We start from the raw sequence: 26,914 nt of genomic DNA, 5'->3' as shown, positions 1-26,914 counted from the left end.
CACCGGGGCTGTCCCCCTTCAGGCTGCTACGCACACCAAGGGAGCAGACAGCACCAATGACATCGGTCTGAGCCCCAGGGGACCCGGTGTTCAGCTTCGTAAAGAAAGTGCCTGGCCTGCCCCCCCCCCCAAGGGCAGAAGGAAAGTGGCCACAATGTGGCCACACAGCTGGCTGCGTGGCTCCCGGCTGCTCCCTGGCCAAAGGCCACTCTCCTCCCCACACACATCTACCTGGGCATGGTCTCCACATCTGCTCAGCAGCAGGGGCCACAGGCCAGGATCCACAGCCCAGACGCGACCAGCTGAGGACACCCCAGGCAGGGCTGCAAAGGGAGGCCCAGAAGGTGCCTGTGGGTCCCAGACTGCCAGTGGGAGGTGGGACTGGGAGGGACCAGGTACTGGGATCAAGACTGGCTCCACCACCTGAGCCTCAGTTTCCCCGTCTGTAAAACAGGGATAAAAGCTGTGCCTGGTGCGCGTGGTGGCTGAGAAAACACGCAGTGAGCACCAGCCATGCAGAGCTTGGCATGTTCAGGCAGCAGGAGCTAAGGGGGACAGTGGCCCAGAAGGGCCTCACGGAGAGACACAGGGCATGGACTCCCAGGCATGCAGGACTCTAGGAACCCATGTGCACACTAGCTCCGTGTGGGGAGGTGGAGGGCGTGTTCAGGCCCCCCAGGACCCAGCCAGGCCTCATGCTCGCTGTAGCCTCAGGGTAGAGGGCTGTACCACAGAAATCCAGACTTTGAAGAGGGAAGGGCCCCTCTCTGCAACGCCTGCCTTGCTCTGGGGTGACTCATGGGGGGTCAGAGGTCATCACCTGAGACAGGAGATACAAGTCATCCACAGCTATGCAGGGGACAGGGGCCCCTCTGCAAGCCTGTTTCTGTCCTCCCCACCCTGAGTCAGGGCACAGGGGGCCATCCTGCCGTGACCATCCTGCAGTTACCCTGGTGACGTGGACACTGGGTGACGTGCAGGCATTGCCCTTCCAAGGGCTGTAATCAAGCCCAGGAAGGGGAGGGTTCAAGTAAGAGCCCGATGGGGAGCAGAGCTTTGTGCACACAGCCTACTTGCCCCTGCACATCCGGTCAGTTTCTGGAATAGAATCCCTGGTGCTGCTGGGGGGCAGGGGGCGGTTAACAACAAACTCAGGGCTCTGAGAAGCCACGAGTGACTGGCATTTTCTTTCTCCCTTGCACACTGAGTGCAGCCTCAGCACCAGTCGTGTTTTGCTGGTCCTGGTCTGCGCGGTGGCTCCACCAGCAGTCAGTGACCCGAGCCCTGCTCTCCAGTCTCGCGGGCACACGGGGTGCACAACGGACAGACCTTGGTCTTCCTGTCTTAAGTCATACTGAGACGTGTTTCGGCCGCTCAACCAAAACTGTCCTGACACAGACAATGTCCGAAGGCTCTGTGGCGGCAGGCCTGCTGGCACCTCCTGCTAACATTCACCCGGCGACCACAGCCACGGAGCCCAGGGCAGCGGCCGACGCTCGGTATTCCTTAAACAGACTCGGCAAGGCCTGAGAGAAGACCCGCCCTGGCCAGCCCAGGCTGAGGCTAGGGGAGCGCGATGGAAATGAAGGGACACGGGACCCCAGCTCTCCCTGGCACCAGGGCCCGGCACCGCGCCGCCCTCGAACGCCCAGCCACGACAAGCCTCCACATAGGGAGCTGACACCCCCCACCTGCCAGCCAGTTACGTGCCCTGTGCCTCCGAAGATGGCGCCACAGCCACATCACACCGGGGCACCAGGGGCTACAGGGCTCAGGGGGTGAGGATCATCTCCCCTAAAACGCCCCGCACCCGACTCACTCCCTGGAGCTAAGTACGCTGGGGGAGGACAGTGACTTGCGCCCACCCCACAGTCTGAGGGGAACATTTATTTTTAATGCAGAAAGAGAGGCTTTTCTTCGGGGAGAGCAGCTGCCCAGGTCGGGAGGAAGAGCTGGTACTGGCCAGAGCCACACTGGGCTGTCCAGCCCAGGCCCCACTCTTCCCCAACGCAAGCACGGGTGGGAGCCTCGCCCATGGCACCTCGGGCTCTCCTGCCCCAGAGGGGCATCCAGAGAAGGGTCTCTGCAAGCCCTAGTCCAGACGGACACCGAGAAATAGAGAAAAGGCAAAGGACAGAAGAGGAGGGGGACATGGCTCTCAGGAAAATAAATGGAAGCCATGAGGAGTTTGGTAGGGAAACCCAGTAAAGAAGCCACTCCAGCCACCAGGCCATCTCCAAGATGTCCACAATATGATTCAAGTTATGCATGTATGGGAACGGGGAGATACGGGAGATCTCCATGCCTTCCTCTTAATTGTGCTGCGCACTTGAAACTACTATAAAAAAGTCTTGGGACCCCTGGGTGGCTCAGTCGGTTAAATGTCTGCCTTCAGCTCAGGTCATGAGCCCAGGGTCCTAGGATCGAGCTCGGCAGGGAGTCTGCTTCTCCCTCTCTCTGCCGCTCCCTCTGCTTGTGCATGCGCTCTCGCTCGCTCTCTCTCTGACAAATAAATAAACAAAATCTTTAAAAAAAAAAGTCTAGAAAAAATAAAATTAAAGGGGGACTGGATGGCTTAGTCGGTTGAGCAGCTAACTCATGATTTCGGTTCAGGTCGTTATCTCAGGGTCCTGAGGTCCGGTCCTAAGGTCTAGCCCTGTGCTGGGCCCTGCACTCAGCAGGGAGTCTGCTTCTCTCCCTCTCCCCCTCCCTCTGCTCCTCCCCCTGCCCCCTTTCGCTAAAATAAATTGTTTTAGGGGTGCCTGGGTGGCTCAGTTGTTAAGCGTCTGCCTTCGGCTCAGGTCATGATCCCGGGGTCCTGGGATCGAGCCCCGCATAGGGCTCCTTGCTCCGTGGGGAAGTCTGCTTCTCCCTCTGCTACTCCCCCTGCTTGTGTTCCCTCTCTCACCGTGTCTCTCTCTGTCAAATAAATAAAATCTTTAAAAAGGTAAAATAGATAAATTGTTTTAAAAAATAAATTTTTTTTTAAAAGATTTTATTTATTTGAGAGCGAGCGGGCATGAACAGTGGGTAGGGACAGAGGCCAGAGGGAGAAGCAGACTTCCCGAGGAGCAGAGAGCCCGACGATCCTGGGATCATGACCTGAGCTGAAGGCAGACGCTTAACTGACTGAGCCACCTAGGTGCCCCAAAAATAAATTAAATTAAAAAGCAAATCATAGCCAAGAGAAATGAATACATCCACACAAAAATTTGTACAGCATTGTCCATTAATAACCCAAAGCTGGAGACAACCTGAATGCCCACCCACTGATGGACAGATGAACAAAACGTGATCCAACCACACAGGGGAGTGTTATGAACCACAGGAAGGAACAAGGTACTGACACCTGCTACGACATGGACAAAGACACAGTGTTCAGTGACAGAAACCAGTCACAAAAAAAGGTCACATACTCTATGATTCTGTTTATGTGAAACATCCACAACAGGCAAATCCAAAATGACAGAAAGTAGACGAGTGGCTGCCCGGGGCTGAGGGACTGGTGGCGAGCACAGCGTTTCCTCTGGGGCTGATAAAATCGGATGGCGGTGATGGCTGCACAACTCTGAATACAGACCTTCTGCAACTTACGACAGGGTTACGGCTTGAGAAGCCCCTCATAAGTTGAAATTATCAGAAGTCGAAAATGCACTATCGCACCCTGCAGAACTTAAACGTGCTCGGAACACTGACATCAGCCTACAGTTGGGCAAAATCGCCTCCCACAGAGCCCATTTCATAATGAAGTGCTGAGCAGTATCTCATGTAATATAGTGAATACTGTACTGAAAGAGAAAAACGGGATGGCGGTCAGTTTGTCGGTCGTTTACCCTCGTGAGCGCGTGGCTGACGGGAGCTTCGGCTCCTGCCCCCACATCCCCAGGGAGGACCGTGCTACAGATCGCTAGCCCAGCGGAAGATGCAAATTCAAAATTCGAAGTGGTTTCTACTGAATGTGTTATTACTTGAGTGCCATCGTAAAGTCGAAAAAGCAAAGTCAAACCATCTTAAGTCAAAGGACCATCATCTATCTGGTAAATCTTACTGACTGCACACTTTAAAAGGGCAAATTATACGGTATGTGAATTAGATCTCAATAAAATGTTTTTATTTTATTTATTTTTTTAAATATTTTATTTATTTGACAGAGACAGACACAGCGAGAGAGGGAACACAAGCAGGGCGAGTGGGAGAAGGAGAAGCAGGCTTCCCACTGAGCAAGGAGTCTGATGCTGGGCTCGATCCCAGGACCCTGGGATCATGACCTGAGCCGAAGGCAGACGCCTAACGACTGAGCCACCCAGGCGCCCCAATAAAATGCTTTTAAAAACAAACTACAGAGGGCGCCTGGGTGGCTCAGTTGGTTAAGCGACTGCCTTCGGCTCAGGTCATGATCCTGGAGTCCCTGGATCGAGTCCCGCATCGGGCTCCCTGCTCGGCGGGGAGCCTGCTTCTCCCTCTGCCCCTCCCCCCTCTCATGTGCTCTCTCTCATTCTCTCTCTGAAATAAATAAATAAAATCTTTAAAAAAAAAAAAAAAACTACAGAATAATATGTATATGGCATGACCGCATCTTTACAACAAACAAATGCACATGGGAAAAAAATCTGGAATATACACACTGAATGGTCAGAAGCGGTTGCCTCTGGAGAAGGAGCTTCAACTGGGGAGCATTTTGTCTTATAAATTCTGTATAACTTGCACATTTTACAACAAGCATACATTACCGTTGTAATCTTTAAATAGGCAAGTCCGGGGAATATGGCTAAAGAAGGGAGGCTGGCATGATGCTGGTGGCCAAGGGGACACCTGCCTGTGTCACAAGACATCCCTGGTTGTCACAGCTGCAGTGGGGGTGCTCCTGACTGACACCTGGCGGCCAGAGGCCAGGGATGCTGCTTGAAATCCCACAGTGCACAGGATGGCCCTCACTTCAGAGAATGACCCGGGTCCCAAGGGTCAACAGCACTGAGGCTGAGAAGCCCTGATTGAGGACAAGTCTGGGTTTGGGGCCTGAGTATCTGTCAGGCCTCGAACACCTGCCAACATCTGCTTCAGCACCTCCGGCAGGCAGCAACACAGGGAGAGGACGTAATAACTTCCAGGACCTTCTATCTATGGCAAGGCTTAGTTTCCCAACCACGGTAATAACTGATAAAGTTTCCACTTAAAAATACGTCTAACAGGGGATGCCTGGGTGGCTCAGTCAGTTAAGCATCTGCCTTCGGCTCAGGTCATGATCCCAGGGTCCTGGGATCAAGTCCCACATTGGGCCCCCTGCTCAGCAGGGAGTCTGCTTCTCCCTCTGCCTGGTCTGCCTGCCACTCCCCCTGCTTGTGCTTGCTCTCCTTCTGTCAAATCAATCAATCAATCAATCAATCAATCAATCTTTTAAAAAAATACATAAAAGAAGAAGTGAGCTGATTTTGAGAACACATTAGCTGAGGAGATAATCAGAGAAGGCAAAGACGAGGAAGGGATCCTGGGATAAGTCCACCTGAGACAGGCCCATGTGGCTGCCCACCACACCCACTGCGCCTGCCACCACCCCCGCCATGTCCACCATGCCACACACTGACAAGTTGGAATGTGGGCCCCTCATGCTCTAATGGATGAAAGGGGGTGCCCCTATGTGGCGCTTCAGACCGGTTTATGAGCCAAGTGTGCCCCCAGGACAACTGACCTCACTAGGAGTCTGGAACCCAAACTGTCGGCCTGACTCAGCACATCTGCAAATGCGCAAGGATCTGTTCTGTGGCCAAAACGCCAGCCAAGGGACTGCTCTATGAACAGAGGTCACCAAAGTGAGATGCAGCCTCAGCCAAACCCTCCCCACAAGCAACCACAGGGTGGGGGCACCCACCTGTCTGCCCAACCCCCTTTTGCCCACCCAGCCCCCTCCTTTCTTTGGGGAGCAGCTTCCCCCATTCACAGGAGGGTGAGCAGGACCACATGCACCTGCTGGGTATCCCAACCAGGACTGTTGACATGCAGGGATGGAACCATCTGACAGAATGGGACTGGGGGCAGGGCTCCAGTGGCCCCATTCTTCTTTCAGAGGACTTTCTCACCCAAGTGACACAATGGCAGCTTCTGTTGCCTGTCATCAAAGCACCCTGACAAGCAAGCACACACACAGCCAAGAGCAAACACCGTGGCATGCCTTCACCTTCTGACATAGTCCACAAGCCAGAACCTTCCTGCCCAATTCTTATACCACCCATACCCCATTGTCTCCGTTCCTTCCCCCTAAATTTATTTTAGTAATATACGAATGTCTTCTTCAAGAAACCACAGAATTCAGCTAAATGAGAGCAGCCTGATACAAAAGGCCACATACCATATGACTCCATTTATATAAAACATCCAGAAAAGCCAAATCCGTCCAGAAAGTAGATTAATGTAGGGGCTGCAGCTAGGAACAGGGATTAACTATAAGTGGACATTGAGGGACCCTAGTGGAGATGGAAATGCTCGAGAACTGGATTGTGGTGATCATCACATAATTCATAAATTTACTAAAAAGCAATGAATTATATACGTAAGAGGGTAAGTTTTATGGTACGTAAATTATACCTTAACAGCCCCGTTGTAACAATTCAGACACGTTTACAGTATTGGCACGCACACCGTTCACGTACAGTGTGTACGTGTGTGCGCGTGTGTGTTCTAGAATTCTTTGTCTTCTCCCAAGACCCTGTGCAGCTTCACGGGCATCTTCCCTAGTTTCTCCTCAAGATTTATATACACGTACATGTACCTGCAGAAATGGTTTTGTGCATTTTTCCTGTTGTCGTATATATGAAATTATACTGTATCTGTCAGCAATGGCCCTCCAAGCCCGTAAGGGGATATCAGTCCGTATGGTACACATAGATCCCTTTCCCCTGCACTAAGGCTGCATCTGTTATAGAAGTGAACCACGGTGCCTGTATTATGCAGATGGTTCCCATAACCTCAGTGAACAAGCAATCAGACATACAGGTTGTTTGCATTTTTTGCTATTACAGACAAACCTTCCATCACCATCCTTTACATAACGTAAATTACCATCCCCAGCTATGGAACCACACAGTGGAAGGGGTCCTGCCATGCTGCAGTCCCGTGGCCCCAACAAGGCACCAAAGCTGGGTACCGGAGCCTGTAACTGCCGCCAACACTCGAATCAAACCCCGCTCTCTGGTCCAGCACACGCCCGACTGAGCACACAGACCTGAGTCAGCAGCCACTCCTGATGCTTATCAACCACGCAAGGAATCTGAACAGACAGGCCCCGAGGTGCTCGTCCCCCACTACAAGGGGAAGGGAATTCGGGAAAGGGGCCCCGGGAAAGGGGGGCCTGGCCAGAAGGTTACCTCATCATCCTTCCACTCGGAGAAGTCGATCTTGAAGGAGGGCAGGGAGAACTGCTGGCTCACCCCTCTCTTGTAGTGGACGGTCTCAGACTGCAGGGCGGGGCTCTTGGGGCTGTACCTGAAGGGGCAGCCAAGAGAAAGGCCGCTGAGACTCTGCCGAGAGCAAACGGTCTGCTGCGCCTGGTCGTCAGGGCGAGCCCCCGAGCACAGGGGCCTGTGACACAGGGGCTGGCAGCCACTGGGCTTTTGGGACCGAGCGGTAATTGGACATGCAAGACCCACACTTCCTTTCTCTTCCTGCAAATGCAAGCCCTCCTGTGGCGGGGCAGGGCGCTCAGCCTGCCACCAACTTCGGCGGCCTCATTCTGCTCACCACCAGCTCTGCCTGGGGCCTGCCTGGTCACAAGTCCTCCAGAGCCCACACCTGCCCAGTAACTACCTTTCCAGATCTAGCTACACCTTTCCATTTGGCTTTTATGGTATGTTTACTGTGCTGAACAAACATGTACTCAGCGGGCAGCGTCCCCCACAACCCCCACGCCCAAATGCACGGGCGTCTGCTCTTCCATATTCCAGCGGCAGTCCACCCACACCTGCTCTCGCTACTGCCAGGCCCCGAAGCTGTCCCCTAGCCGACACACAGAGCTGAGTGCTCTGCAAACACCGCACGGCCTTCACTGCGGGGTGAACACCAGACGGTCTCCAACATCTTGCTACTGCACACAACGCTTCCAGGACCTGCTTCTACATCCATCTGAGCCACATACACAAGCACATTCCCAAAAAAGGAACAGCTGGGTCAAAGGGGACTCACATTTTCAATTCTGATCAACTCTGGCTTCTCCCTATTCAGGAATCCAACATACCACCCTGAAAAAGCTTCCTCCACCCACCCCACACCTGCCATTCCTGGGGCCTCTCTCAGTATCTTAGACAAAAGACACTCTGGAGAGCCTGAGAGACTGGGCGGGGGGGGGGGGTTGTTCTTGTACGCACAAAGAGAGAGGGCCCCTCCGCCAACCAGAGGCCAGAGGCCCTTCCTTCCCTGTGAGAACCCAGGCCTCGGCCCGTGGTAAAGACACAGGTTAGGACTCTGCTGCCATGCAAACCTGAGATTTTCTCTGGGACCTCAGATCTGCCCCCTTTCTCTCCTGTCAGGAAGTAGGGAGGGAATCAGGGAATGCAAACAGAATTTCCAGGCTAAGGTAAAGGTGCCTGGGCACAGGCTTCCGGAGCCTTCCTGCTTCTCTTTGTTCCGGTGACTTCTGTGCTCACACCACTCAACTCCAGCAAACTCGGAAGAGAAGCAGGGCTCCCAGCCACTCCGGCCAGGTCTCAGGAAGGGGACAGAGCAGCGTTTTTCTCCCCCCAGAGGAGTCTCCCAGGGGTCCAAGACAAAGGCTCCAGGGGCTATGCCCTTGGCTCATGCGTCCACTGTCCTTCTGGGGGCAGCAGACTCTCTTCTCAAGCATATGGAACCTCTTACCAGCCCAAGTGTGACACAGACAAAAGCTGGGGGAGTGTGGGGTGGGTGGGCCGCTCACCCACACCTGCCGGCCTACCCCTGTCCCTTGCCCCTCTCTGTGGCAGCCCTCAGACCCCTCCCCACTAGCCAGGACCCCTCCACTGTGGCAGCCAAACTAGCAGAAAACAGAGAACACAGAAGCTTCACCCCAACCGATGTGGCACTGTGGCCCTCCCACACGTGTCCTCCCACCTCCTGGTCAGGAGCCAGAGCAAGTGAACATGGCCAAGGACAAAGGCCAGGCAGGCGGGGTCACAAGGAAAGAGCCAACAGGGCACCGGGAGGGCCCGGGAGGGACCTGAATGGCCACATCAGTGCCTCAGGGCACTGTGCTTACCTCTGGGGGGCAGGCCCCCAGATACTCCTGGATCTTCTCATTCTTGGTTTACGGTAAGAACACATTTGTAAACGGCTGTGTCATTGAAAAAACAAAAGTAATCCAATGTTTGGGTCAGCGTGAAGCCTCAAAGAAGAAAGTACAGGAAAAGGAACCTTGTCCTCTTGTTGCTGCCAGGGCGGGTGCGAGTGGGGGGGGGTGGGAACATGGGGGGATGGTAAGGGCAGCCCCTCAGGGGCCCAGGCCCCCAGCCCACTGAGCCCCACAGAGGACAAAGCGTTCACTCCCTGAAGGGGGTGCTCCCCACAAAGCCCCACCTCTGAGTTTTCTCCAATAGCAGCGGCAAGATCCTTATAGCAAACACGAGGGGGCCACTCCAGCCACCCCCACCCCCAGCTCAGGAAACTGAGGCACAAGCCGGTCCTAGGCCAGGAGCTGTTTGGCAGGTACAGGGCAGGGCCAGCACCTGAAGCCTGAGCTCCAATCCCAGATCCAATCGGGCCCTCAGATGGCTTTCCCCAACAGGACACAAGCAGGTGCATTTTCCCTGGTCTGTCCGAATCTGCTGCTGAAGTTGCAGATTTCAAACTTTTGGGGCCAGCAGGACCCTTACTGCAAATAAAACCTCTAGAAGCTCAAACACACAACATGGACCACAGAGGCCCCCCCAGGCCCAGAGACTCACACCGCAGTCCCGTTCAGGAACTCCTCCACCGCCTGGCAGTAGATGGTGATGGCCACCCGGGCGTCGGCATCAAAGGTGAACTCCAGGCTGTAGAGGACACGGGGCTTCTCACTGTCCTCGGAGGGGCTGTCTGTACCATCTTTGTACCTGCCCGGGAGGCAGAGGAACAGGCAGCAGGTCAAGGGTCCTGCCTGTAAGCGCCCCCACCCTGCACAGCACGCGCATCCCACCCCACCCCCCGGCTGGGGTCCTCTGAGGTGGTTGCCTAGAAATGTGGAGGCCCACTCCCTGGTGGATAATAAGGCCCAACACTGCAGAGCTGTCCTTTCCTCGCCTCCTGCCCACAGAAAGGGAGGAGTCCTCCTGGTTTAGAGACAGCCCCAGACGCCTCAGGCCATCCAGGTTTAAAGCAGCTTCTCGGCCTGCTCATGCTGGACACTGGATCATTCCTGGCTGGGGGCTGTCCTGTACACTGCAGGGTGTTGAGCAGCATCCCTGGTCTCTGCCCACTGTGGGCCCGCAACACCCAATCCCCCAGCTGTGACGACAGACACAGGCCAGGGTCCCTGGGGGCACAGCTGCCGGTTGAGAAGCCCTGGTTTAAAGACTAGAGTTTCATAAGCAGAGCCCTGCTGGCCTCCTCTCCCTCTGCACCCACACCCCAGGAGCAACTCGGGGGCTCGAGACCTGCCCACGGCCTTCTGGCTCCACGCCTGAGGTTAGCAGAGCCCGGGGTCGCTCGCCACTGCCCCTCTGCCAGGTATCAGGGGCCAGAGAGCAGGGCGGGGCGGAGCCTTACCTCACAAGCCGCAGGGAGTCTTTTCGGATGTTCACCAGGCTCCTCAGCGTCTTCACCGGCTCATGGGGGGCGGGGGTGACATAAGGAAACTAGAGGGAAAAACCCAAAGCAGTGCCCGGTGACTCCCTAAGGTGCGGCCGGGGCAGAACACAGGGATGATCAAAGCAACAGTCACAAGTCTGTACTCCCTGGCCCTTGTGCAGGCAGCGCAGCCAGTGAGCGGAGGAGCAGGGCCCAGGCCACCCTGGAGGATTCTGGCCACACGGATCTCACCACGGTCCTCCAATTCCACGAGGACCCTCAGCAAGCATAACCTGGCCCGAGGGACCCTGGGGGCAGTGAAGGCTGGGGCTCTCAGGCCATGTGCCCACAGGTGGGACCTGATGCCCACTGCTGCCCCGAATAAAATGGGATTTCCACAAAAGGACGATGCTCAGTAAACATTTTGGAGGAGACTAGCACACAGACACACACAGATGCATGCTGGACACTGGAGTCATCTGGAGAGTTCTGGCCTGTGATAGCACACCGGAGCTTTATTAGATGATGTCACTGGGGAAACAGAGGAGAGGGCACACAGGATCTCTCTGCATCACTTCTCACCACTGCAGGTGAGTCTACGATGCTTTCAAAGTTTAAAAAATAACAGACTTATGGAGGTCTGTAAGAGCCAGGCCCTGCATGTGAGCTGAGGCTTCAAAGATGGAAGTGAGGTTGCTTTCTTGTTCTCATGGACTCAGGAGGCTGGGGGAGATTCAGCACCACCCGAAAGTCCCAGCGGTCCCATGGGTGGTGGAGAATGGCCCACCAGGCCCTAGCTCCTTGCCTACCATCCACTAAAGGATCAAGATTTCATATCAACCAGCTGCTCTGTTGTAAAACAGCCTAAAGATTCCTGGTCCAGAGGACACCCCACCTCCTGTCAGGCCCAGGAACACCCCAGGGACTCAGCAGCCTTAGGAAACAGAATTCAATGTCTCCTGAAAGAGAGGGCCTCCTGCCTGGCCCCTCACCCACACTGGGGACCATCATTTCAAAGTACAAAACCCAATCCCCTGCTCAGCATCCCCCTCCCCACTGGCCCTCACTCATCCTTCTCCCTCTCTCTTTAGTTTCCATTCGTGAAATGTTCTCTTCTTCATTGTCAGCACCCCCTGCAGTGAATGGGGTGGGATCTGTCCTCCACCCCCAACCCGTGGAAAAGTCCTAGGCACAGAGCAGGTGCCAAATGAGTGTTGAATAAATGGACAACAGTGTATAAGCATGTACTTCTCTGGTGACTAGTGAAAGCGAACTTGTGGTAGTCCCACAGCCTGGATGCACTGATGCACTGGGCTCAGCAACAGTCATCCTGTCTCCAGTGACCAACCTGCAGCCATCCAGGCTCTCAGGGGGCAGCACCAGGACATGCCGCCGCACACACACACACACACACACACACGTCCCGCCAGCAGCTCTGTCCGTCTGGGGGGACTCAGTGCCCGCTTGTCCTCGAAACTGGTTGTGGACAGCGGAGGGGAGGCACCTCACCACTGCCACCCACATGCCTAGCCTGGGCGAGACCCACCTGGACCCACCTGGACTGGGCGATTGCCCAGGAAATTCAGATCCATGTTTTCTCCAAAGAGGTAACCTTCAGGGTGGGGGGTGTCAAATTTCTCACCTCCCATGAAAAAGTGCGAGGCAAAGTAGTTTCCTGGTTAAAAAAGAAACACAGTTGTGGATAAGGAGGCTTGACACAGCCCAGGGTAAGTGTGGGATGGCCAAGAGGCTCAGCCCTGAGAGCAGCTCCATTTGGAAAGAAGCCTCACAGGCGGTCCCTCCCATTCAAGGCTGTAGCGTGGGCCTCAGCCCTTCAACCATGTCAACCCCTGCACCCCGACACCCTTCCTGCTCTCAGACCTCCCTTCCCTGCTCAGGGGCGCGTCCTGTCCTCTGCTCCACTATCCTTTCCCTCTGTGGCAGCCCGAGTTGTGTCCTCCTTAAGGATACGTCTCAGTTCCTGCCCTACACCCGTGTGTGTGACCTTAGTTGGAAACAGGGTCTTTACAGATGAAATCAAGAGGAAGTCAGACTGAAGTAACAAAACTGGTAAAAATACATATATTGGTAAAACTCAATAAACTGACTCACAAAATAAAAGGATGTAAAGTACAACACCATACACCTAAAATGTGGGGACGAGAGGAATAGAAGAATGGGTTCAAACTTAAGTGACCATCAACTTAATACAAACTGCTATATGCAGAGGATGTTACATAAAAACCTAGTGGTAAAAAAAAAAAACCTAGTGGTAACCACAAATCACACACCAGTAATAGATAAGCAAAAAATAAAGAGAGGAAGCCAAGTTCATCATTAAAGAAAGCCAACTAGGGGCTCCTGGGTGGCTCAGTCGTTAAGCGTCTGCCTTCGGCTCAGGTCATGATCCCAGGGTCCTGGGATCGAGCCCCCAATCGGGCTCCCTGCTCCACGGGAAGCCTGCTTCTCCCTCTCCCCCTCCCCCTGCTTGTGTTCCCTCTCTCGCTGTGTCTCTCTCTGTCAAATAAATAAATAAAATCTTTAAAAAAAAAAAAAAAAGAAAACCAACTAATCATGAGAGAAGAGAGCGGGAAAAGAGAGGAATGGAGAAAAACCACAAAAACAACCATAAAACAAGTAACAAAATGGCAATACATACATACCCACCAATAATTACTTTGAACGTAAATGTACTAAACACTCCAATCAAAAGACAAAGGGTGATGGCATGGATAAGAAAACAAGACCAATCTATAGGCTGCCTGCAAGAGACTCATTTGAGACATAAAGACATGCAGACTGAAAGTGAAGGGGTAGAGAAGCATTCATCATGCAAATAGTGTGAAAAGAAAGCTGGGGTAGCAATACTTACATGGGACAAAATAGACTTTCAAACAAAGACTGTAGAAAGAGATAAAGGACACTACATCACCCAACATGGGCGCACCCAAAGACACAAGTTAAGAGCAACTATAAAGGAAGTAATTGATAGTAATTAACCCACTTACATCAATGGACAGATCGTCCAAACAGAAAATCAACAAGGAAACAGCGGCTTTGAATGACACACTGGACCAGATGGCTCTGACAGATATATTCAGAACATTCCATCCTAAAACAGTAGAATACACATTCTTTTCAAGTGCACATGGAACATTCTCTAGAATAGAGCACATGTTGGGCCACAAAACAAGTCTCGACATAGTCAAAAAGATCAAAGTCATTCCATGCAGCTTTTCTGATGACAACACTATGAAACTAGACATCAACAAGAAAAAAATCTGGGGATAGCACAAATACATGCTACTCAACAATGAATGAGTCAACCAAGATATCAAAGAGGAAATAAAAAAATATACGGAAACAAATGAAAATGAAAACACAGTGGTCCAAAATCTCTGAGATGCACCAAAAGCGGTCCTAAAGAGGTTAGTTTACAGCAATATAGGCCTACCTCAAGAAGCAAGAAAAATCTCAAATAAGTAACCTAACCTCCCACCTAAGGGAGCAAGAAAAAGAACAAATAAAACCCCAAACCAACAGAACAAAGGAAGTAATAAAGATTAGAGCAGAAACAAACGTAATACAAACTAAACAAATAATAGAACAGATCAATGAGACCAGGAGCTTGTTCTCTGAAATGGACAAAATCGACAAACCTTTAGCCAGACTCATAAAAAATAAAGAGAAGAACTCAAACAAAATCAGAAATGAAAGAAGAGAAATAACAACCCATACCAAAAAATACGAAGGTTCACAAGAGAATTTTTTTTTTTTTAAGATTTTATTTATTTATTTGACAGAGAGAAAGACACAGCGAGAAAGGGAACACAAGCAGGAGGAGTGGGAGAGAGAGAAGCAGGCTTCCCGCTGAGCAGGGAGCCCAATGTGGGGCTCGATCCCAGCACCCTGGGATCATGACCTGAGCCGAAGGCAGGCGCTCAACGACTGAGCCACCCAGGTGCCCCGACAAGAGAATATTTTTAAAAATTATATGCCAACAAATTGGACAACCTGGAAGAAATGGATAAATTCCTAGAAACATACAATGTCCCAAAACTGAATCAGGAAGAAACAAAATTTGAACAGACCAATTACCAGCAATGAAATGAATCAGTCATCAAAAAACTCCCAATAAACAAAAGTCCAGGACCAGACGGTTTCACAGGTAAATTCTACTAAACATTTAAAAAGGGTTAATGCCTATTCTTCTCAAACTATTAAAAAAAAAAAAATAGAAGAGGGGCACCTGGGTGGCTCAGTCAGTTAAATGTCTGTCTTTGGCCCAGGGTCCTGGAATCGAATCCCTACATTAGGCTCCTTGCTCAGCAGGGGTCTGCTTCTCCCTCTCCCTCTGCCTCCTCCCCACCGCTTGTGTTCTCTCTCTCTCAAATAAACAAAATCTTTAAAAAAATAAAAATACATAAATAGAAGAGGAAGGAAAGCTTCCAAATTCATTCAATGAAGCCAGCATTGCCCTGATACCAAAATTAGATAAAAGACGGCACAAAAAAAAAGAGAACTACAGGTCAATATCTCTGATGAACACAGATGCAAAAATCCTCAGCAAACCAAATCCAACAACATTAAAAAAAAGTCATTCACCATGATCAAGTGGAATTTATCCCTGGGATGCAAAGGTGGTTCAATATTTGCAAATTAATCAATGGGATATATCACATCAAAAAAAAGAAAGGATAAAAACCATATGATCACCTTAGTAAGAGGCAGAAAAAGCATTTGACAAAGTACAACATACATTCATGATAAAAACCCTCAACAAAGTGAGTTTATTAAGAGGGAACATACCTCAACATAATAAAGGCCATATATGAAAAACCAAGGCTAACATCATCCTCAATGGGGAAAAACTGAGAGTTTTCACCTAAGAAGAGGATCAGACAAAGACGTCCACTTCCACCACTGTTATTCAACAGAGTACTGAAGTCCTAGCCACAGCAATCAGACAAGAGAACGGAATAAAAGGCAGCCAAATCAGTAAGGAAGTAAAATTTCCACTATTTGCAGATGACATGACACTATATATAAAAACCCTAAAAACTCCACCAAAAAGCTACTAGAACTGATAAATGAATCCAGTAAGGCTGCAGGATACAAAAATCAATGTACAGAAATCCACTGCATTTCTATACACTAAGAATGAAGCAACAGAAAGAGAAATTAAAAAAAAAAAAAAATCCCATTTACAATTGCACCAAAAATAATAAAATACCTAGGAATAAACTTAACCAAGGAGGTGAAAGGCCTGCACTCTGCAAACTGTAAAACACTGATGAAAGAAACTGAAGATGTCACAAATGGAAAAATATTCCATGCTCATGGATTGGGAGAACAAATATTGTTAAAATGTCCATACTACACAAAGCAATCTGCAGATTTAATGCAATTCCCATCAAAATACCAACAGCATTTTTCACAGGACTAGAACAAAGAAGCCTAAAATTGGTACGGAACCATAGAGACCCCAAACAGCCAGAACAATCTTTAAAAAAAAAAAAAGAAAGAAAGAAAGAAAAAGAAAAACAAAGCAGAAAGTATCACACTTCCAGATTTGAAGATATACTACAAAACTGTAGCAATCAAAGTGGTCTGGTACTGGCATAAAAATAGACGCGAAGATCAATGGAAGAGAACAGAAAGCCCAGAAACAAATCCACAATTATATGGTCAACTAATCTTTGGCAAAAGAGGCAAGAATATGCCATGGAAAAGGCACAGTCTCTTCAACAAATGGTACTGGGAAAACTGGACAACTAGATGCAAAAGAATGAAGCTGGATCACTTTCTTACACCATACACAAAAATAAACTCAAAATGGATTAAGGCCTAAATGTGAGACCCAAAACCATAAAAATCCTAGAAGAGAACACAGGCAGTAATTTCTCTGACATCGGCGGTAGCAACATTTTTCTAGATATGTCTCCTGAGGCAAGAGAACAAAAGCAAAAATAAACTGTTGGGACTACACCAAAATAAAAAGCTTCTGCACAGCAAAGGAAATAATCAACAAAACTCAATGACAAACTAACGAATGGGAAAAGACATTTGTAAATGACATATCTGATAAAGGGCTAATAATATCCAGAACATATAAAGAACTTATACAACTCCACACCAAACAAAACCAAATAATCCAATTTTAAAATAGGCAGAAAACATGAGATGTTTCTCCAAAGAAGACATTCAGATGGCCAACAGACACAAGAAAAATGCTCAACATCACTCATCATCAAGGAAATGTAAATCAAAACTACAATGAGCTCTCACCTCACACCTATCAGAATGGCTAAAATCAACAGCACAAGAAACAACAGGTGTTGGGGTGCCTGGGTGGCTCAGTTGGTTAAGCATCTGCCTTCGGCTCAGGTCATGATCCCAGGGTCCTGGGATTGAGCCCCACATCAGGCTCCCCACTCAGCGGGAAGCCTGCTTCTCCCTCTCCCACTCCCCCTGCTTATGTTCCCTCTCTCGCTGTGTCTCTGTCAAATATATAAATAAAATCTTAAAAAAAAAACAACAGGTGTTGACGAGGATGTGGAGAAAAAGGAACCCTCGTGCACTGTTGACGGGAATGCAAACTGGTGCAGCCACCGTGGAAAACAGTATGGAACGTTCCTCAAAAAGTTAAAAATTGAACTACCCTACGATTCAGTAATTGCAGTACTGGGTCTTTACCCAAAGAATACAAGAACACTCATTCAAAGGGATACACGCACCCCAGTGTTTACAGCAGCATTATCTACAAGAGCCAAATTATGGAAGCAGCCCAAGTGTCCATCGACTGATGAACGGACAAAGATGTGGTATATATATGTATGTGTGTACATAAATGTACATGCACGCACACACACACTACGGAATATTACTCAGCCATAAAAAATGAGATCTTGCATTTTCAACGACACGGATGGACCTAGAACATTATGCTAAGCAAAATAAGTCAGTCAGAGAGAGACAAATACCGTATGAGTTCATTCATGTGTGGATTTAAGAAACAAAATAAATGAACAAAGGAAAAAAAAGAGAGACAAATCAAGAAACAGAGTCTCTAACTACAGAGAATAAGCTGATGTTTACCAGAGGGGCGGGGGTGGTGGGATGGGTTAAACAGGTGATGGGGACTAAGAAGCGCACTTGTCACAAAGAGCACGGGGTCATGTATGGAAGTGCTGAATCACTATATTGTACACCTGAAACTAATATAATACTGCATGTTAACTAACTGTAACTAAAATTAAAAAAAAAGAAGAAAAGGCGGTCAGCCTAGACTGGGGGACACTAAATCCAGTGACCGATGTCTTCATATGAGAAAGAGGGAGATCTGGACACAGAGGCCCACACACAGGGAAGAAGGCAGGGTGACTTGGCTACAAGGGAAGGAGCACGTGGAGCCACCAGCAGCTGGGAGGCAGGAAGGACATCCCCCTAGAGCCCTTGGAGGGAACCAACCTTTGTTGACACCTTGCCTTGGGACTCCCAGCCTCCAGAACTGTGAGAATAAACTCTGTTGTCTGAAGGCACTCACCCTGTGGTGCTTTGTTACAGAGGCCATGGGACACTAACACGGTTTCCCACGGCCCTAGACTAAGTCAGTCCCCCCATCCCACACCTCAGCTCTGAGTACATTTTCACCTCAGCACTGACCACAGTTGAAAACTGTGTGGAGGGGCACCTGGGTGGCTCAGTCGTTAAGCGTCTGCCTTCGGCTCAGGTCATGATCTCAGGGTCCTGGGATCGAGCCCCGCATTGGGCTCCCTGCTCGGCGGGAAGCCCGCTTCTCCCTCTCCCACTCCCCCTGCTTGTATTCCCTCTCTCGCTGTCTTTCTCTCTTTCAAATAAATAAAATAAAATCTTAAAAAAAAAAAAAAAAAACTGTGTGGACCTGAGTATCTGACACCCCCCGCCATGAGAAATGAGGGAAGCTCTAAGCAGTTCCCCATTATGTCCCTGGCACACTTAGGCACTAAATTCACATTTTTCGTAAAAATCAATGGATAAAAGGGTCAGCTTCAAAGAAGAGAGCTCACAGCTTTGCTGGGGAAACATGAGAGTATCTATCGCCTCTCCCAAGATTCCTGATCTGATGCTCACCCTCTGTCCCCCATTTCTCTCTGGCACAGAGAACCCAGAGAAAAGCCCAGGCGGCCACAGGGCCCTGTGAATTTTGTGGACACCCAGGCCATGTATCCCGCAGGCACGGCAGGCACATCTGAGCACCTGAGCCCATGTGGGTCCTTCCTGGAGCCCCTGGAGGGAATCCTGAGCCCTTCAAACTCCAGGGCATGCCCGGCCTGGAGGTGTGTGTCCTTCCTGAGAACCGCAGCCCTGGTTACGCGCACACAGCCCTGGCTGCCCAGGCAAACAGGCCGGGAACCAGGGGTCCAGCCTGGGGGCTCTCGCCTGCAGGGAACATAACCAGGGAACACTGGGCAAGGGCATAACCCCACCCAGCACACATGTGGCCAGGACCCAGACAGAGCCAACTGCAGTGAGAGAAAAAGAGTCAAGTGGTGACTAAATAAACATAACACTCCTGATTTTATGCAACACCAAGTAGCGGCTAAAGAGAGTCAAACACTTGGGATATGCACATGGGAAGACGATCACGGAGTATTTGTTATTAAAAAAACAAGCTGAGGGTGTTCCCGGATCCCGTTTGAGAGGTAACTGCACACAGATGCACATAACACAAGTTGTAAGTTCACACAGAATGGTCAGGAAGGATGCAAGCAAAAAGCTGCTAAGAAGTCAGTCGGGACTGGAGGCAGCAGAGACAAGAGTGCAGACATTCTCACACCTCCCGTCTCGCCAGGTAACGACATGCACAAGCAGACAGGGGCAGTCACTAGATGGGACCGCACGTCAGTTAAAAGGAATGAGCCAGGTCTCCACGTATGAGCATGGAGCAGATGCACAACAAACACGACTCAAACACAAAGCAGTGGGAGACCGCATCATGCTGAAAGCAGCCCTGTGGCCGACGTGAAGAGGCAACACAGGACAGCAGCACGGGGGCCACGACGGGGCTGCTCAAGAGAGAGATGCAACATGAAAGTGGGAAGCGTGGATTCTGAAAGGAGGGTGTTCGCTTTCAATTTCTTTGCTTTCCCAGGTTTCTCAAATGCTCATTTTTTTTTTTTAAAGATTTTATTTATTTGACGGAGAGACACAGCAAGAGAGGGAACACAAGCAAGGGGAGTGGGAGTGGGAGAAGCAGACCTCCCGCCGAGCAGGGAGCCCAATGTGGGGCCCGATCCCAGGACCCTGGGATCATGACCCAAGCAGAAGTCAGGCACTTAACGACTGAGCCACCCAGGCGCCCCTCAAATGCTCACGTTAAAGGAAGAACATGTGCAACAGAGGACCAGGGAAGGGTGTGTGCTCATGCGTGTATGCGTGCAGCGTGTGATGTACGCAGCTGCAGGTATGCACGGTGCACATGTGTCTGGGTGTGTGCTCGTGTGTACACGTGGCCGTCTGTATGCGTACACTTAGTTTAGGACCAAGAGGACCAGGCGGAACTCTGAAGAGGAGGGAGGGAAAAGGGCAAGGAAACACCATGAAAGGGCAGGAACAAAAGGCAGACAGACCGGAAGATGGAAGGAGAGAAACCACCATCACCACTGGACTCTTCCTCCATGCCCCCCAGATACAGAACCCATCGAGGGGGCAGAGATGCCACCGCTATTCTCCACGTGGGGTGACGAGCTCAGAGGTGGCTCCCAGCCCCGCGTCTCAACCCCCTGCTGGGCCTCCCCTCCCACCACGGGGACAGCAGCCAGGGGTGCTGTGGTGTCATGGTGCCATCTCGGGGCAGACTACAAAGGGCTGCTGTTCGCACACAATGAATGAGCCACATGGGAAGGCCTTCCCGATCAGATCGGCTGGAAACCCCTCTAAGGCCACACTCAGAAGCCTGCCAGAGGCCACGATTTTGGCCACGATTTGGCCCTGGCTACGCGGCACCGACATGCTTGAGGGCCGCACGACCTCCAAGGAACTCAGCCAGTTCACCTCCTCTGTAGCGGGGGGTATTCAGACTCCGTCCTCCTTACAGGCATCCCAGTGACCTGGAGAACCCACAAGTGGCCAGCCACCAAAATAAAGACCAAGGGAGGGGACCTCCCCTGGAGGCCTCCCCGCGCTCCCACACATGGCTCGGTTTTCCAATGTGGATGGACATGCGTGATCATCATCTTTTACAGACAAGGAAAATCAGAACCATGGGCTCCAGTCAGAGGCTGCTTCAGTGACGGCCGGGCTTCTGGGGTTCTTCTGTCTGTTCCGCTTTCAAATGTCTGGCAGTATACATAGTGGACCACGATCATCACTTCCAACCCCCAAACAGAAACACTCTCAATCATATAAGTGAACTAACCCTGCTAAGGGGCCAGGCACCAGGACAAGCTCTCCAAAGCCCAGAATGATCCACACCCAAATCCCCAGAATCCCCCAGGAGGCAGGGCGAGGAATGGGGAGAGTATAAGTGGGAGCTCAAAGCTCTCCCAGAAGACACCTGCTCTCCCCTTAGCTACATACTCACAAATCCCAAGTTTCATCGAGACCAAAGTCTGGGACCCTACCACAGATCGAATGTTCATGTTTCCTCCAAATTCACACGTTGAACCTCACCCCCAATGTGGCGGTACTGGAAGCTGGGGCCTTCCGGCAGTGACCAGGTCATGAAGAGGTGCTCTGAGGGCTGGAATCAGCGCCCTCTCAGGAGCTCCCTCCTTGCACTGCAGATGCTCCCGACCAGCGATATGATGCCATCCCCAGCAACACACATCCCCACGCCTCGACCGCAGGGACAGCCACCACCCACCGCCCTGCAACTAGTGACTGCCCTGTGCTCCCACCTCACCCCGCACCACCTTCCTGGCCTGTCTCCCAGGATTCCGGAGCTTCCTCCATTCCCTGTGACCCAGGGGATGCTCCCACCCTGCCACTCAGTAGCAAGGCCTCCTACGGCCTCCCAGCAAGCCATCTGCCCACTCGATAGCACACCCTCCGCCCCCCACTGTCTTCCAGGTTTTTCTTCCTGTGCTGGTTGGTTCACACTCCAGGCAGGGGTCACAAGTTTGTCCACCATCCTGTACCCCAGCAACCACCACCCTGGCCTGCACACAGGAGCCTGATAAAAACCGGCTGAATGAACAGAGGTGAAACATGGATGACAGCTTACTACTATTTGACAGTCGAGGAAATGGGAGGCACAGAGAGGTCACATGACCTGCTCAAGCCCCAGCACCAGCCAGAGGTGGCATCCTCACTGACCCCAGAGCTGCACACTCAACTACACCAACCCCCTGTATGTTCTACCCACACCCCCCAGCAATTCTCCAATTCCCAGTGCACACTGACTGGGTGGCCTACAAATTCAGCTCAATCCTGACACTACCCACCCAGAGACAGCATCAGATCCCACAGATTAAGGGCTCAGCCCCATACCACTGCCATCTCCCTTCAGATGCCAATCCCCAATCCAGCTGGTCACCTGTCAACTGGCTATAAACTGGACATTCCCATGATCCCCAATTAATTTGCTAGAGCAGCTCACAAAACTCAGGGTAACAGTTCACTTACTAGATCTCCAGTTTATTATAAAAGGATAGGACTCGGGCGCCTGGGTGGCTCAGTTGTTAAGCGTCTGCCTTCCGCTTAGGTCATGATCCCAGGGTCCTGGGATCGAGTCCCACATTGGGCTCCCTGCTCGGCAGGAAGCCTGCTTCTCCCTCTCCCACTCCCCCTGTTTGTGTTTCTGCTCTCGCTGTCTCTCTCTCTGTCAAATAAGTAAAATCTTTAAAAAAAAAAAAAGGATAGGACTCAGGAAGAGCCAGACAGAGAGGCCCAGGACAAGACATGTGGGAAGGGTGCAGATGCTTCCAAACTCTCTCTGAGTGCTATACCCTCCTGGCCTCTCGCTGTGTTCACTAACCCAGAAGCAGTTTGAAACCAGGCCTTTTGGGTTTGCATGGAGGTATTGTTACATAGGCACGGTTGATTAAATCGCTGTCTGCTGGTGACCCTTTCAATCTCCAGCCTCTGATCACAAGGTTGGGTCCAAAGGCAGCCAGGACCCACCCTTAGGTGCTTTCCAAAATCTCATTAACATAAATTCAGGTGTGGTGGAAAGGGGCCCGGTTACGAGTATCAAGACTCTGATTTCACTTCTATCACTCATTGCTTAGGAAATTCCAAGGGTTTTAGGAACTCTGTGACAGGAACAGGTGAAAACCGAAGATTTATTTATTTATTTGCATTTTTTTAAAAGATTTTATTTATTTATTTATTTGGCAGAGACAGCGAGAGAGGGAACACAAGCCGGGGGAGTGGGAGAGGGAGAAGCAGGCTTCCCGCGGAGCAGGGAGCCTGATGCGGGGCTCGATGCCAGGACCCTGGGATCATGACCTGAGCCAAAGGCAGACGCTTAATGAATGAGCCACCCAGGCGCCCCCAAGATATTTATTTCTTAGTATAAATCACAATGTCCCTGCCAACTAAGCCATGATGTGACTAAAGGCTCTGCCCCCAATCCCCCCACCCCGGCCCACTAAGACACACAAGACCCGCTCAGCAGCCCCAGTAGGAGGTAGGGGAAGAGCTGAGCAGGCCTGTGCAATGGCTGGGGACAGTTCATGAACTCCGCAGGCCAAAAATTCTTCTCATTCTGTACCAGGACAGCTGTTCCCAGTTACCAGTTTCCCGAATCTGCTGCCACTAAGCTCTGGCTGGGCCGGACCAATGGGATGAGAACACCACAGTCCCCAAAGAGTGATCTCAGGAAAGGAAAGCATCTTCAGGCTTGTGAAACTCCTGGCTAGGTGGGAGGCCCCACAGGCTGGAAGCAGGTTCCCAGAGAGAGAAAAGACTGACCCTAAGGGGGTCACCCACCTCTAATCACCCTGCTCCCTGATTCCCCCTGGGCCAAGGTCCTGCGTGTACAAAGAACAGTGCTTCTCCATGCAGCCTAGGTGACCTAGGGCAGCCTAACCTCTGTGGGCCTCAGTGTCCCCATCTGCAACACGGAGGCCTCAGTGAATAACACTGACAAGGACCTCTCAGGCTGCCCTATGATGCGTGGACATGGTAACGCAAAGGAGCCTTGCACAGGTGAAAAGATTCTGGTTCACTGAGTTCCAGAGTAAGTGGCTGCAGCCACCTTTTTTTGGGAGGAGGGGTCCTTCCCTTTTCTGGAAACAGCCTCCACCACCCAGTTTGGTGGTAGGCCCCAGCTGCCAGCAGACCATGCAGCTCCCACCCCCTAGACACTGCTGGCTGGCCAAGGTGGACACCTGACCGTGCTGGACCAACACGTGGATTCTCTCTCCTGCGGAACTGGACCAGAGACCAAAGGACTTGGTCCTTGAGGGCCCCAGATGGGTGGCAGTCAGCTTTGGGCAAATCGCAGCAGAAGGATGCTGAGACCAGAGGGGACGAGAGGCTTTTGTGTTCAGTTGGCTTCCACTTATTGGCTTCCCACCCTTGGGTTCCAGAGACCCACCCCCCACCAGCTTTCTGGTACATTCTACCTCCTGCCCAAGCTAGTCTGCATAAATGCCATAGCGGCAGCCAATTTCCAAAGAATTAAAAATGTAATAAAAAGCACTTAGGAAAGAACTCCTGCAAATCAGTGAGAAAGGAGACAATCCAATATGAAAAACATGCAAATGATTTCAACAGACACCTCACAAAAAGAGGAAGAGAAATGAATGGTAATTTCCATATGAAAAGGTGCCCAACCTCACCAGCCATCAGGGAAAAAAATTAAAACTCCAAGAGCTTTCCTTGGCTAAAGTTAGACCACAACAAACCACACACAGCTGACACTCCCCAGTGTGGGTGAGAATGCACAGCAGTCAGCACCCTGCTCCGCCCATGGGAGTGTGAATGGGCTCAACAGTTCCAAAAACCTGTCTGCAAAACCTGCTGGAGCCAAACCCGCGCCTGTGGGCCCCAGCACCCACTGCCAGGTGCGACCGTGACCCAGAGAGGGTACTGGGGGTGGGAGAGGTCAAAAGTCGCTAACACCAAGAGTGCTGGCTGCCCGGGGCTGGGAGCGGGGAGCCAGGGTGTAAAGGGCACACAGGGGAAAGAGTCGTAGAGAAATGACAGTGGATCGGTGCACGGCTGCACAACAAGGTGAAGGTACTTAATGTCACTGAACTGCACACTTGAAATGGTTAGAATGGTCATAATTACGTGTATTTTACCACAATTAGGAAAAACACGGACCGCAGGAAACCTGACTCCTGGGCACCAGAGCAGGCACGGGAGGCTCCATGGCAGCATTTTCCGTAGGGGCCCAAACTGGAAATGCGCCCAACGCCCCTGCACATGAACGGATGAAGACACAGAGGCCTCAACAGACACGGGGATGTAACACAGCAGAGACCAAATCGCCCCCACGAACAGCGTTAGGGCCTATCATCACTGAGTGTGGAGCAAAGAGCAGCCAGTTATTTATATCAAATTCAGAAACAGGCAAAATCACCTCTAGTGGAGTCGGAAGGGGTTTCCCAGGGAGGAAGGAGGCAGAGATTGGGAAGGGGCACCAAGGGGCTTGGGGGGCTGCTACTGTTCTATTCCTTCAATACGTTCACTGTGTGATCATTCATCAAGCTTATGCTTTGCACATTCTCTAAACACCTGCTACGCTTTCATGTTAAACATATATACAGTCCCTGACTTACAACGGTTCAACATACAAGTTTTAGACTTTACAATGGTGCAAAAGCGACAGGCATTCATTCAAACCCATACTTCAAATTGTGAATGTGGATCTTTTCCCGGGCTAATGATCTGTGGTGGGATCGGTGGGATCTTCTCTTGGGTTGCTGGGCAGTAGCAGGAGCCCCAGCTCCCAGTCAGCAATGCAGCCACAGGGTCTACAACTCATACTCACCGCCCTTCCGCACCCAACCATTCTGTGTTTCACTTTCAGTACAGTATTCAACAAATTACATGGGTATCGAACACTATTATAAAATAGGCTTTGTGTTAGACGATTTTGCCTACCTGTAGGCTAACGTAGGTGTTCTGAGCACATTTAAGGTAGGCAAAGCTAAGTTACAATGTGCAGTAGGGGGGCACCTGGGTGGCTCAGTCAGTTAAGTGGCTGCTTTCCGCTCAGGCCATGATCCCAGGGTCCTGGGATCAAGCCCCTCACCGGGCTCCCTGCTTGGCGGGGAGCCTGCTTCTCCCTCTCCCTCTGCTGCTCCCCCTGCTTGTGCTCTCTCACTCTGTCAAATAAATAAAATCTTAAAAAAAAATGTTCATTAAGTTAGGTGTATTCAATGTATTTTCGACTTCCAGTCTTTTCAGCTTACGATGGGTTTATGGGCACACAGTCCCATCAAGATCTGAGGAAGATCTGTGTATGTGTGTATACACACACACATTTCTTAAGCCATGAACCAAACACAATTCCTTCTTTTGATTCCCCCTAGAGGAACCCAGGGAGTCTGGTCACTCGGGGATATCATCTGGGGCAGGAGGTGTGGACGACAGAAAGCTGCAGTTATCAGAACGGTGGACGCCAGGACCACCTGGAGGGGGCCAGTACGGCAGTCTGCCCGCCCTGCGGGTGCTGAGCACCCAGGACCAAGTGGGAGGGCCTGAATCAGTATCAGGCAGGAGGAAAAGACAGAGGAAATCCTTCAGACACAGAGGTGGAGAGATGTTCCATCAGTCACTCCTCAAGCCTTGTGCCTCCTCACCTGGCTCTATCACTAAGCAAGCCGAGGAGGGATTTCGGGTTAGACAGCACAGGACCCTCTCCCACAAGGTTCCAGACCATGTGCTTTTCTGCACATGGCAGAGGGCGTAGGCCTCACTCCTCCTCCCTCTCACTCCCACCCTGGTGGGATGGCCACCCCCTGTGGCACAGGCCGGGGCTAAGCCCAGATCCCCCATCTCTGAGGAGCTGGGCAGACGCAGGGGCAGCTGGTGGAAGCAAACAACTGTACGGTTATTGACGGAGGCCGCATCAGGCGCTGCATAGGGCACGGAGTGCCTGTGACACCATCTGCCCTTTTATGGGACACCATTTTATGGAATAACACAGAATAGTGAGGCTGCGTGACAACATAACCACACAGGAAATGGAACATGGCCCCATGCAAATGTCTGGTCTGGGCCGCACTGGGTTTGGGAGGAGAAGTAGACG

General features: G+C 51.2%; 1 protein-coding gene across 6 annotated transcripts in view; it reads right to left on the bottom strand.

The window, feature by feature from the left end:
• MGRN1 (mahogunin ring finger 1) overlaps positions 1-26,914 on the bottom strand; it is a 56,729-nt gene that overhangs the window by 22,961 nt on the left and 6,854 nt on the right. For all 6 annotated transcript variants that reach the window (XM_045874818.3, XM_045874822.3, XM_045874823.3 and 3 more), the window contains exons 2-5: positions 12,282-12,400; positions 10,705-10,793; positions 9,906-10,052; positions 7,359-7,476 (exon numbers count right to left, since the gene is read on the bottom strand). In XM_045874818.3, the coding sequence (XP_045730774.1) occupies positions 7,359-7,476; positions 9,906-10,052; positions 10,705-10,793; positions 12,282-12,400 (473 nt within the window). The remainder of the gene's footprint in view (positions 1-7,358; positions 7,477-9,905; positions 10,053-10,704; positions 10,794-12,281; positions 12,401-26,914) is intronic.

Source organism: Mirounga angustirostris, unplaced genomic scaffold (genome assembly GCF_029215605.1).
Source record: "Mirounga angustirostris isolate CCGP_5_RB_7025 unplaced genomic scaffold, mMirAng1.0.hap1 SCAF_5, whole genome shotgun sequence".
In the NCBI taxonomy this organism is placed as follows: Eukaryota; Metazoa; Chordata; class Mammalia; order Carnivora; family Phocidae; genus Mirounga; species Mirounga angustirostris.
Note: the sequence above shows the minus strand (reverse complement) of the source record. Positions and strands in the feature narration are given on the sequence as shown.